At 63.0% G+C, this 12305-nt stretch overlaps 1 protein-coding gene across 2 annotated transcripts; it reads right to left on the reverse strand.

The window, feature by feature from the left end:
* Nucleotides 1-9: 9 nt before the first annotated feature.
* Nucleotides 10-11889, reverse strand: RGS19 (regulator of G protein signaling 19). Of its 2 annotated transcripts, XM_074843605.1 has the most exons (6): nucleotides 11112-11889; nucleotides 8243-8385; nucleotides 7953-8089; nucleotides 5792-5866; nucleotides 4220-4454; nucleotides 10-3629 (listed from the first exon to the last, which is right to left on the reverse strand). In XM_074843605.1, exons 1-6 carry the CDS (start codon nucleotides 11524-11526, stop codon nucleotides 3441-3443), a joined length of 1194 nt encoding a protein of 397 aa, XP_074699706.1. In that variant the 5' UTR covers nucleotides 11527-11889; the 3' UTR covers nucleotides 10-3440. The 2 variants fall into 2 exon arrangements, with proteins under 2 accessions (XP_074699706.1, XP_074699707.1); XM_074843606.1 differs by lacking the exons at nucleotides 8243-8385; nucleotides 11112-11889 and having other exon boundaries at nucleotides 5792-5865; nucleotides 7953-8078.
* Between the last annotated feature and the right edge of the window lie 416 nt (nucleotides 11890-12305).

The following is a 12305-nucleotide window of genomic DNA, read 5'->3' on the forward strand; positions in this document are numbered from 1 at the left end:
GTGGGTACCCCCATGGTGCGGGAAGGTGTGTTCTGGTCACCTCAAAATCTGAACCCCTGGGCCGAGTCCTGGGGTGGCTGCATGGGCAGCTCTGGTCTTCCTCACCTGGCGGAGGAGACCGGGTGAGGGCACACAGGTTTTGGGGTGCAGATGCCTTCCATCTTGGCAGTGGTGGTTTGATTTTTTTTTTTTGCAGTGACACATACCTTGCCATCTCGGGCCTTTAAATGCCAACAGCAAAGCTGAATGTGCTGCCTGGGTTGTAACACTGAAAGCTGGGTGACACCAGCCACAAAAAAAAAAAAAAAACACCACTGTTGATTTGGGGGAGCAGGAGAGGGAGGAAGGTGAGGTTGGTGTTTCCTAGTGCTCCATCCCTCTGTGGAAGGAGACTTGTAGTAGCCAAGAGCTCCCTCAGCCCCTCGCAGGGAGCAGGGGGGGCCCGGCAGCCTGTTGCTGTTCCTGTTCCCCAAGAACTGGGGACTGGGAACAGCTCATGGTGAGGGAGAAGCCTTGGGCAGAGGTGGAGGGAATCCCATGGCCAGTGGGCGTGTTAAAGGAGTCCCAGGCGTGTTCCTGCCTGTGTAAGCTCTGCTCTTCGCTTGATTTCTGACAGGCAGCCTGAATTTTTGGAAGGATTTGCTGGAGAGGCTCAGGAGGAGGGGGAATGCTGCAAATACAAGACATTTTCCAGAGGCTTGGACCTGGAGGAGGTGGAGAGTACAGGTGTTGGTGGGAGCTGTTAGTACTTGGCTCTTGAAAGGGTTTGAAGTGAGATGAGGCTCGAGGTGAGCTTGGAGGTGGTGCTGGGAAGGGGCGAGATGAAGAAAGGAGCCTGTAGCAAAGTGAGCTACTGCCTGCAGCTGTGACCCCGGGAGGGGACCTGCAGGGTCAGGCTCTTTCTGAGGGGTAACTAGAACCTGGTGGGGAAATTCAGGCTGAAAGTTGTGGGGACAGAGACTTAAAATCCCTCTTCTCCCTTTTTCCTAGTCTTTAACTAGGAAAAGCCTCTGAGTTTGAGGCGTCGCTGGAGCAGTCCTCTGCACTGCAGTTCCTGCGCTGCAGTCGCATCTCTTACAGCACCGCTCCCCTGTTTGAGTGAAAAACAAGTTATTTCCCCTGGCTTTTCAGCGTGCCGGAGAGCAGCCGCTCGCCAGAGACCTTGGGGAGGCTCAGGGAGGAGCGAGCAGCCACATGAAAGCGATGGCGAACGTGCTCGCAGCCCCTTGGCGGGCTCTGCTCCTCCGAGGGATCCCCACAGGATCCTTCGCTCGGGGCTTTCACTTTACGGGGTGCAGCCAAGTCTCCCGAGAAGGGAAAGATTCAAAGATGCTGACAACTTGTTTAAACCTCACGAGTCTTGTGGCAAATGGGATTATTCAAGCCAGGCTTGGGAGGGAACAGTGTCCTCGCAGAAATTCTTAAAAAAAGCTTCAGGATCTGAAACCCAAGCTGGCCATGGCGCTCTGGCTCGTGTGCCGTGACCGGGAGCCAGCGAATTACCAGTTGCTCTTGCCTTTCTTATATTACTGTAACGAGGGGAGCTGAGCTTGGGTACAGTTTGCTGACAACCCTGAATTACGCAGGGATTGTCCTGAGCAGGAGGAGGCCCCCAGAAGTGAGGGAGAAGGGTCATGTCTTGGTGTTTATTATGGTGCCATTTTTGGGGATAACACCAAGGAGAGATGGAGGGGAAGGCCACTGGCTAAAGAGGGGTCCTGGAACTACAGATTTGCTTTAAAGTGTATAAAAGCTCTTTCAAAGAGACAGATTAACTGGTCCCAGCGGGCTCTTCCCTGGGCTGAGCCCTCTGGGGGGCTGCAGAGAGGCTCAGACCCCCCTGCCCTGCTCTAGAATGGCTTCAGGGATGCTCAGCCTCCAGACCTCGAGCTCCGAGGCCACCTCAGCTCTTTCCTTCTGCTCCCCAAACTCAAACCTCCCCGGCACAGGGTGCTGCGGGGCTGTAGTGGTGCAGGCTTGGCACTTGCGGGGGAAAACCCGCCAGTAACAACCAAATAATAACAATACTGACATTCCTGAAGAAATGAACTATCTCTGGTCTCTCTCAAAAATACATTTTCTTGAATTGTATTTCCAGCTTGGCAAATGACACTCAATTTACTGACATGATTTTCCACGCAGTCATGCCACTAGGAAGGAAGGAAACAAAAAAAAAAAAGCTGAATTTTTTTCTTTGTTTAAAAAATATCTTCAATAAAAAGAACCAGTGCTGCTTTTTTTTTTTTTTTTGGAAAGGGAGGAAGAGAGAAGGAGGGGAAAGGGGTAGATAAATAAGAAACCAGGGGCTGTTCTAAGTCAGGGAAAGCAAAGACTCGTGTTGGTTTTCGGCAGCAGGACCCCGGTGTGGAGGGCAGGAGCTGCTGGCAGAAAGAATTTAATTCTGGGTGCCAGTAAATGATTCCTCATGCCCTACAAAACCACATGGAAATTATAAATGTACCTCCTGGAGCCTGACCTGGCTGCGGCTCGGTGCCGAGCTGCTCCTGAGGGGCCGGGGGGGGGCTTCTCCCCCTGGGGGGGGCAGGTGTGGGGCAGCTTTTGGGGGCACTGGTGCCTGTGGGTCTCTGTGGGAGGGCAGATAATACCTGTCCCCTTCCCTGAGGATGGGGGGTGCTTTGGGGTGATGGGTGGGGGGTGGTGGGTGGCCTGGTGCTGCTGGGGACTGCAGGAGAGGGGGTACCCCCTGCCCCCCCTCTGAGCACATCCTCATGGCCCCAGTGTCCCCTCAGGCCCCTCCAGAGCCCCTGGGGCAGCTTTGGAGATGGGGGGGCTGTGGCCCCAGGGTGCTGCTGCCCCCCAGATCTGCTGGGAATACAAAGGGGGCTGCAGCGCTGCCCCGTGGGCCGCTTCAAACAGACAGAGCGACGTAAACCTGACAAGTTTTTATATGTACAGAGACGCTTGTCAAACCCCCCTCCCGCCCCTCAAATCCCCCAATAAAAGCCAACAAAAACGCATTTAAAATAAAAAGTTAAAAAAAAAAAAGAACAACAATCGACCTCCCCCCCCACCCCCCCCCCCCAACCCAGTCCCCAACTGGGTCTCAGGTGGGAAACGGGGACCTGCCGTGCCCCCGGGTGTGGCAGAGAGGGGATAAAGTGACCTTTTCAAAAGGGGGTACAGGGGAGCGGGGCCCTGGGCGCTCTTGGGCGCGCTCCCGCGAGCTTCCCCGGCTCGCTCCGGCCGGCGGCGGGGACAGGGGTTCAGTAGTACGAGCCGGCCCGGGCTGTGCTGCCGCAGCGGCCCCAACCCTGGGGACAGTCCTGGAGGGTGGCCCAGAAACCGGGGTGACGGTTCATAGGTAAAAAGCTAAAAACTTCGGGGGGAGCTGGCGGGGAGGGCGGTGGAGGGGAGGAGGCACCGAGCCCTCCCTGAGCCCACCGTGTCCCCACCGGCGTCCCCACGGCCGGCGGGTGCTTTTAGGACTCCGAGGAGGAGCGGGAGACGCTCTGGAGCAGCGATTTGTAGATGGCAGAGTTCAGGAAGCGAGGGTAGGAGTCTCTGTGCATGAGCGTGTAGATCTGGAGCTGCGCGTCGTCGAAGGTGTGCGAGGACGGCTCCTGCATCTTCCGGTTGATGACCTCCCGCACCCGCGAGTCCAGGCTCACCTGGGCGGCAGGGACAGAGATAAAGGGGGGGGGTTGGTTGAGGGACCCCCCCCTCGATGACAAGCCCAGCCCCAGCACCCACCCCTGCACCCCCGTGCGAGCTCTCGGGGGAAATCGGGTATCAACGGGGCGACGGCCCTGTGCTGTATATTCGCCCGGGTGTTTTGGGGAGCGTTGCAGGGGGGAGCGGGGGGGCGTATCTGGGTCCTCCCCGTCTCCCCTTGCTGGGCACAGGGAGGGGGGGTTGGGGTGCTCCTGCCCTGGGTGCCCCCCCCTCCAGCTCTGGGGGTTCTGCGAGCTGGGCTGCAGCATCTCCTCGGCCCGCTGGTGCCCTCCTGAGGTTTCGGCCCCGCAGCACAACCCGGCCCGTGGTGCCGCTGCCGGCTGCGTCCTGGGGGTTTTGGGGGGCCGGGAAGACCCTCCCCACCGCCATCCACAAGCACGAAGCAAAGCTGTTACCCTGCCAAACTCATCCCCACCACCCCAAGTTGCCGCAGGGCTGTGACGGCAGCTGGGACAGAGAAACACACACCCCCCTCCCCAAGCCCCATTTTCGCCTGAGCCACCCCCCCAGGAGCTCTGCCCCGTACCTCCTTGGGCGAGAGGATGGAGATGTAGTCCTCGTAGATCATCCTGGCCTTCTCGTCGATGGTGTGCTTGTTGCACTCGGTTTTGAGCTCCTCGCACGCCAGCCAGAAGAGCATGTTCTCCTCGCTGTACTCAGTCCGCAAGAACTCCCGGAAGACGTTGCGACCCGCCGGGCTCTTCATCAGCTTGTCGAAGGACTGTGCCCACCCCCGCACCTCCTCCGGCGTGGGTTTGGCGCTGCCGGGTCCCGGTGAGAAAGGCAAAGGGACAACACAGAAATCCCAGAATCATCTCGGTTGGAAAAGCTCTTGAAGCTCCTCCAGTCCAACCATGAACCTCACCCTGACCGTTCCCAACTCCACCAGATCCCTCAGCGCTGGGTCAACCCGACTCTTCAACCCCTCCAGGGATGGGGACTCCCCCCCTGCCCTGGGCAGCCCATTCCAACGCCCAACAACCCCTTCTGCAAAGAAATCCTTCCTAAGAGCCAGTCTGACCCTGCCCTGGCGCAGCTTGAGGCCATTCCCTCTTGTCCTGGCACTGGTTCCTTGGCTCAAGAGACTCATCCCTCCTCTCTGCACCCTCCTTTCAGGGAGTTGGAGAGGGCCATGAGGTCTCCCTGCCGTGTCCCTCCCACCGCGGCTCATCCCTCAGCTCACGCCGAGGCTGCTCCTGCTCGGGCTCTGGTTATCACAGGGGCTTTCGGAGGTCGCTTGTGGGGTCTATCCCAGCTCTGCTCAGCCAGGCTGCAGTGTGGGCTTAGTTGCAGCTGAATTTTCCAAGCTGAGATGTATTTTCCTGCTGTTTTTTGCATGAACCCAAAAGGGAGCAAAAGCCCTTCCCTTGCCGAGCTCCGAGCTGCTCCGGCCAGAGAGAGACTGACACGGGTCCATCATCCCTCCCAGCTGGGGGCAGGAGGGAGGGAGGCTGCTCCCCAGCAAATCCTCATTACCTGCTAAAGCACAGCAGGAGCATCATTATCAGTGGCTAATCAGCACGTCTGACCCCTAACCCTGCCGTGCCAGGGCTGGGCTGTGCGCGGGGGTCTCCCAGGGAGCGGGTGCTCGGCTCAGAGCATTCCTGGAGCGGGTCCCTGCCCGTCCCACTCCCCTCCAGACTGTAAATACACCGTGTCCCGTGGTACATCCACACTGCTGCTGCCTCTGCTTCTTTTGCAGCGCTGAGCCCCCCGCAACAGCCTCCCCCCTCCTCTCCCCGGGGCTCTGGGCAGCAGTTCAGAAGGGCAGGATGAGGCTCTCTGCCTCACCGGGACCTGGCCTGAAAGCTGTTGAGGTTCTTGTGTGCCTCAGTTTCCCTTTGCAACGGGCCCAAGGGTCAGAATCTCAGAGGGCTCCAGCCCTTGGCTCCGGGCTCCCCGTTTCTTGCTGGGAACCAGGGACACGCCGCTGGAAGCAGCACCAGGAACCCCCGAGTCTCGGTGCCCCGATCCAGCGGGCAGGATGCGGGGCTGGGGGCCATGGAGGGTGGCAGCAGGGACTGTGCCACGCCGTGCTGTGCCATGCTGGTCCCCCCCTCCCCGTCCCCCGTCCCCGCGGCGCTGCCCCTGCGCTCACCACGCTTCACAGTTTGGGATGGTCTCCAGTTTGGTCTCCCGGGACGCCCTCCACGCTCGCTCCCGGTCCTCGTTCCTAACGGGGAGATGGAAAGGTAGTCAGGGGCGTTGGGGACGCATCCAGACCCCCACCTTGACCCCCCGACTGGGTCTGGCCACCAAATCTCCTCTGTGGGCATCAGCACACCCCCCAGGATCCCAGCACCCAGCCTGGCGACACCCCGGCTCCTTTGTGCAATTTTGCTGTCATCATGCTGTGCTTGGCCCATGGCAAAGCCGTCATGAACCACCATGAAAAAACACCAATAAATAAATAAATGGGGGTGGCTGCGGGGCCCAGGGCTGTGGCTATCGGGGCTCGGGGTGCTCAGCCCCCGTGCCTGGTTATCACCATCTCAAGCCAGCAACAGCCCCGGCTCGCCCAGGAAGCCGGTGGCCGGGATGGATGGAGAAACACAAAGGGCCGGATCCTGCACCCCCGGGACACCCCAGCACCGGTCCAGCCCAGAGGCCAAGCACAGGGTGGAGGTGCCGGGGCTCAGGGGTGCCGGTGTCCCCTGTCCCCGCCCCGTCCCTCACCCCCGGGGGTGCAAGGGGGGAGCGGCCTCCAGCCAACTTCCCTCGGGCCCTCGAATTTCAGCACCCGGCGCCGACCGCAGTGCTTCCTGCTTGCGACACCGTCCCGCACTGCTCGCCCAAGATTAAATGTGCAAACTTCTCCCCCGGCGAAGCTGCGGGCACGTCCCTGCCCCTGGGATTCGCTGCCTGAGCCCCAAAATGGTTGGCACTGGTCACTACTTGCTCCAGGAGCGGGGTACAGGAGGGATTTCTGTCCTGGAGGGACACAGGGAAGGGTCACCCTCCCCGTGTCCAAATGCCACCAAGGCCGTGGCAGCGTCCAGGAGGGAGATGTTTGGGGCAGGCTGTGAGGGGAGTGGCTCGCTGTCCTCACTGCCTGGCAAACAGCAAGGAAATGAGACGGGATCAGGCGAGATGAGTCCCCAATGACACCGCGGGGGTTTGCACGGGGCTGGCATCGGTGCCAGGGCTGCAGGGGGGGGTCAGCTCCAGGCTTTGCTGCTCCTCCCAGCTCAGCGTTGTCGGTGGCCATAAAGCCCAAAGCTACTGCAAAACTTGAAGCCATCAGCAATCTCAGAGCGGGCTGACGCTGGGGATGGAGAAGAGCAGATGGGATCTCCAAAAATCTGGGCTATCCAGAGAATAAGGAGCTGGGGATCCTCGGAGAGGACAGGAGATGCAGCTGCAGGCAAGCGGCTGGTTAAGCCCTCGGCTCTGGGCAGCACTGGGAGGGCAGCGCTGGACTCTACACCCGCTGCTCCAAGGCAGAGCTGTGCAGGAGGGCTCCCACGGGCGAGGGCCACCCACCCTGGGCAGGCACTGCAGGCCTGAGAAGGCAGCCGTGACGCTGGGCAGGGAAATCAGCTCTCCTCCTGCCCTGCCCTGCCTGAAACAGGCAGCAAAATCCTCCTGCCCGCACAACACTGCACCCAGGGGTCCCGCTGCCCAGGGTGGGCGGGTTGGGGAGGCAGAAATCGGGCAGCTCAGCTGGGCACTGTGCTGTGCCATCGGTGCTGCCCAGCCGGGGACGTCCAGCCCAGGAGAACCGTTAGTGCAGCACCACGGGGGGTCCCAGACCCGCTTTTTTGTATTTTTAAAGATTTGGCTGATGGGGAGGAGTTGCGGTGCACCGAGGCTCGGCTGGGGCTCACTGCGTGGGAGAGCAACACGCCACGGCGCTGCCTGATGCCCATCTGCTCCAAAACACTGTTTGTGCCCTTTCTAACCCCAGCACCCGCTGTGCTCTCGACTCCCAACCCACCGCCAGCACACAAGCGGCCCGGAGGCTCCATCCCTGCCACCCTCCTGCACCCGCTGCCTGCGGGCACCGTGCAGAGCACCCAGGGGTGGAGGCTGCTGCGGGACCCCCCCCCCTCCCTCAAACCTGGGCTCGGGGCAGCAGCTGTGTCCAAGTGCTCGGTGCTGCACGAAGCACCGAGGACCAGCAACACGCGGGGGTGACCCTCGTGTCTCCCCGGCTTTATGAGACCCGTGAATATCGGCCGAGGAGGCGGGTGGGTGACGCTTGGTGGCCGCCCCCTCCCTCCCCGGGAGCCACGGCCGGGGCGGGCGATGGGACGTACCATGAGCAACTGCAGCAGCAGCACCAGCAGAAGCAGCAGGCGTTGGGGCGGTGGTTGCTGGCGGGTTGCACCGTTGTCGGAGAAGTCTCATGCCGGGACATCGGAAGGGGTGTCTCTGCGGACGCGGGTCCTGCGTACTGAAAGGCAGGAGGGGAGGGAGCGGGTGAGCCCCCTCACCACGTGCAAATGAGGGACCCCCCCCTACAGCGACTCGCTGTGATTTAATTTTGGCTCCCACTTGCCATCCTGGCCACCAGCCGGCCCGGAGATGGTCACCTTGGCTACCTCACCTGCGTCCCAGCCTCATACACGGTGGACGGGGTTGGGTCGTGCTTCAGGGGCTCTTCTGCTGCTCTCCGCTCCCCGCAGCCCGCGGGTGAGCCGTGCTGCCCAGACCCCCCGGCTACTGTCCCTGCCGCCTCCTGGACGGAGCCTGTGGGGAGGGAGAGGAGCGGCACCGCGTTACCTTCACAGAGGGACCCCCCCTCCGGCTTCGAGCGGCTCCCGAGGGGGGCTGCTCCAGGCCGGGGAAAGCCCTTTGCAGGCGGCAAGCTGGGGCATGGCAGGCAGAGAGCGCGCAAGAAAAGGAAGTGAGAAGGAAAGGAGGAGGGGAAACACGGCAGCAAGACGCTCTGCCAGCCTCATGCTTTGCCCAGGACCCCCCCTCCACGCTTTGGCGGTGCTGCCGAGCCCCCCCAGGCAGCAGTGGGGCTCAGCACCGGCCCTGTGCACCCCTGGCCGTGCCCTGTGCCGTGGGGAAGCGTGGCCGGACCCCCTGGTGTGTTCAGGCCCAGGATGGGGAAGTCGGAGTCGCTCCACGGCATCATGTGAGTGGAAGGAAACGGGGTGTGGGGGGGGAGTTTTCACAGCTCCCAGCACTACACCAAAACTCAGCCCGTGCCAAGCGTTGGCCCGGTCCAGCGCTCTGCACCGGTGCTGCAGAACGGCCCCGCCGTGCCCACAGGCCTGCCTGTCCCTGCCTGCCTGTCCCTGCCTGCACTGCTGGGTAGGGATGCTCCCGGGCAGGAGCGGTGCCGGGGCTCAGCGCCCACCTTGGCGCGGGGTGGTGGTAAGGATGCGGTCACAGCCGGCTCTGCCTCCCTGTGCCCCGCCGAGGGTGGTGGGCAGCAATCATGGTCCTTTCTCTGCCCAAAGGAAGGACCAGGAGTGGGGGGCAGAGCCCCCCCTGGCCACCCCAGCCCCAGCATCCCTGTCACAAGCTGCCCCAGGTCTCATCCCTTCGCGTTTGAGTCCTGCATGGACTCAGCGAGGGGGACGGAGCCCCCACCCCGAGCCCACAGCCAACCCAGCGGGTGCAGCCCCCCCCCCCCCCCCCCCGCTAAGCTCCTCGCCTGGGCCTTTGCAAACCCTCCCGCTGGCTCCCATCGCTCCCGCAGGAACGAAAAAGGAGAGAGTCTGCGTTTCGCTCCCAATTGTCCCTATTTATAGCCCCGAGTGCTGGCAGGACGGCCGTGACCTTGTCACCCGGCTCTCGGCAGCAGGCTCCACTCCCTCTCGCACCGCACTGCCCTCAGGTCCACTTAACTCCCCACTTTTTCCCCTTTCCTTCCCCCCTGACCGACCATCTTCCACTCCCAGTGCCCACTCTTCCCCCATGGTGACATCCTGCTCGCCCCACGGTGCCACGGCCATGCTGCCGTGCCCGGCGCTGCCGGGGGGGGGCTGTGGCACTAATTACAGCAAGCGGTGACGAGGCTGTGGGAACTGGGAACGGGGCGAGCAGGAGGAAAACCTGAAGGCTGGGAAAACGCTGTTTCCACCCAGCCCAGCCCGAAGCAAAGGCAGCCCCGGCTCTGCTGCGGCCCTGGGGTGTGGAGCGGGTGGCTGGGGGGTGGTTGGGAGACAGGGACGTGGGGACAGCGCGTGGCATTGCTCCACGGGGACTTTGCTTCTGCAGCTGGTGCTTGAGCCTTGGCCAGAGCAGACCCGCAAGCAGTTGAGCCAAAACATCCCGGAGTGGCAGCAGGACGGAGCAGCATCCCCCAGTGAGGAGCACCCCCTCCCCACACCCGCGGGGTGCACTCAGCACCCAGCCAGGAGGCAGGATCAGCTCGCTGCCCACCCTGGGTGCTGTGGCACCCACCTGGGGACACCACGGCTGCATCGGCTGCACCGAGGAGGTCTGGGAGGAGAGGAGAGGTGTGGGGCTGCAAAGGCCCCCCCTTGGCCCGTGGCACTGCGAGGCGATGCTGTCACACTCCGGATTTGCAGGGCTGGTTTCGCAGCCCTGTGCACCCCTTTAAGCCCCTGTAGCACCCCACCCCGCCGGTGGTGTTTCTGGCTGCCCCTGGGGGCTGGGTACCGCTGTGGGGCTGGTGGATAAGGAAGTCCCGGCAGGCCATGGAGCCTAGGGGCGCCGGAGGGAAGGTGAGGGCGTGCGCGAGGCTGCCGAAAGAGGAAGGCTGACAAAAAAGGGACGTTTCCCCAGCAAGGAGAAGAGACGCCCCAAAAGCCGCCCTCGCCCAAACACTGTGAGCTCCCCAAGCCCCCTGTGAGCCTTTGCTGTTACTGCCCGGTGGCTGCAGCACCCAGCCCAGGCGTCCCCACGTGCTGGGTGTCCCCAGGCCGTGCTAGCTCATGCGCCCGTGACGTCCCCAGTGAGCCTGGCACCGCCCCGTCCTCTCCCCAAATGGAGAGGGGACCCCTCACGCAACCGGACAAGACGAGTGCTCCCCAAAATCGCTTTTGAAGCGAAACCTCCCGTTCCCTGGGGCTGCTCCTTGCCAGGGCGCTGGGTCAGCTCCATCCTGTGCAGCACATCAAGCGCCCTGTGCCTGGCTCACCCCGGGGCAAAGCAGTCACCAAAATCACCCTGTGCCAACTGTGGCATCGGGGTGCCCACATGGGCAAAACCAAGGTGGTGGCAAATGGTGGCTGCAGGAACGACACCCCTCCATGCACCCCACTTTCTCCGAGCGCCCTGGCTGGGGACGATGCCCTGAGCAGCGTGGCATCCCCCTCCAGCCACCCCCACCTCTGCAAAGTGGGGCACAAACCAGTGCCCACCACGGTGCGGGGGCACCCCCAGCACAGCCTGCACCGAGCCCCCAGTGTGCCCACCCATGCTGTGGCTGGCAGGAGGACACGGGGGGTGGGGTGGGGGGCACGGGGGGGGAGGCGGTGGCGGCGTGTCCGTACCTGCAGCCTGGCCATCGCGCGGCGGTGGCGGCGGGTGCCAGCCAGGGTGACCCCGGCCGGCTTCAGGGGGTGCGTGGCATCGCCAGGACCGCCGGGTCTGAGGGCGGGGAGGTGGGAGAGAAAAGAAGAGAGAAAGAGAAAAGAAAAGCAGCCGAACACATCCTCTCACAGGAAAGGGAGTGGTAAGGGAAGTGGCAAACTCAACCGAAGAGTTCAGACCTTTTTTGGGAAAGCCCCGGCAGGGCCTGGCTGCTCTCCTCGCCGCCCCGCTGGGGCAGGAGTGGGGCCGAGCGAGTCCCGCCGGCGGCTGAGCCAGGTCACCCTCCTGCTTCCCACCCCTCGGCCGGGTCCGGTGGCTGCCACAGGCATGAGGGTGGCCGAGCCGGGGCTCCCCGGCCAGGACCGGCACCGACATCTCGCCCAGCGAACGCCAGCGCTGGAATGACCCCACAGCCAAGGAACTGGCTTTGCGGAGGAGCGACGGGCAGGACACGTCCCCAGGGTGGGCACGGGCTGGGCTCTGGCACCTGGCTGAGGTCGCTTCGAAGCGCCGGTGTGTCCCCGGGGGCTCGGCGGGGCGAGGAGCGAGGGAAGGGGCCGGTGCCCACGGCGGGGGCTGAGTCAGAGCCTCCTGCCGTGCCTCCCCGCAGCATCGGCCCTGCGACGCCGGGATGTGCCAGGCTGCCGCGCAGAGCAAAGCCCGGCTCCCTCGGCCAGGAGTGACTCACAAACAAAGTTGTTTGGTTTTTTTTTCCTCTTCAGACAAAAAAAAAAATAGAGAAGAAAGAGAGAGAGAGAAATCAGACGCCCAACCTCCGTTTCCTTCATTAAATTTGCCCTCGGCACCGCTGCGGGCTCTGGCCCCAGCACCACACCAGCGACCGAAACTGGTTTGTGGTCTCTGCCGGCGGCTGTCCCCTCGCTCACACGCGCTCGCCGCAGGTGGAAAAGGGGAGAAAAGGGGAGAAAGGGGGTGTGGGGGGGATGCCGGCACCCCCCGCACGCTCCCCCGGGGCCACGGGGCCCAGCCACGGCACGTGCCCGTTATCAGCCCGGCCCAGCGCCCCGCTCGGCGCAGCCGCTTCCCTCGCCCTCCCCGGGGACGCTGAGCTGTTATCTCCTCTCCTCCCCACCCCGCGCGCCCCAGCACCCAAAAACCAACACAGTCAGGCCGCCGCCATCCCCAACCCCACC

Source organism: Strix aluco, chromosome 17 (assembly GCF_031877795.1).
Source record: "Strix aluco isolate bStrAlu1 chromosome 17, bStrAlu1.hap1, whole genome shotgun sequence".
NCBI classification, from domain to species: domain Eukaryota; kingdom Metazoa; phylum Chordata; class Aves; order Strigiformes; family Strigidae; genus Strix; species Strix aluco.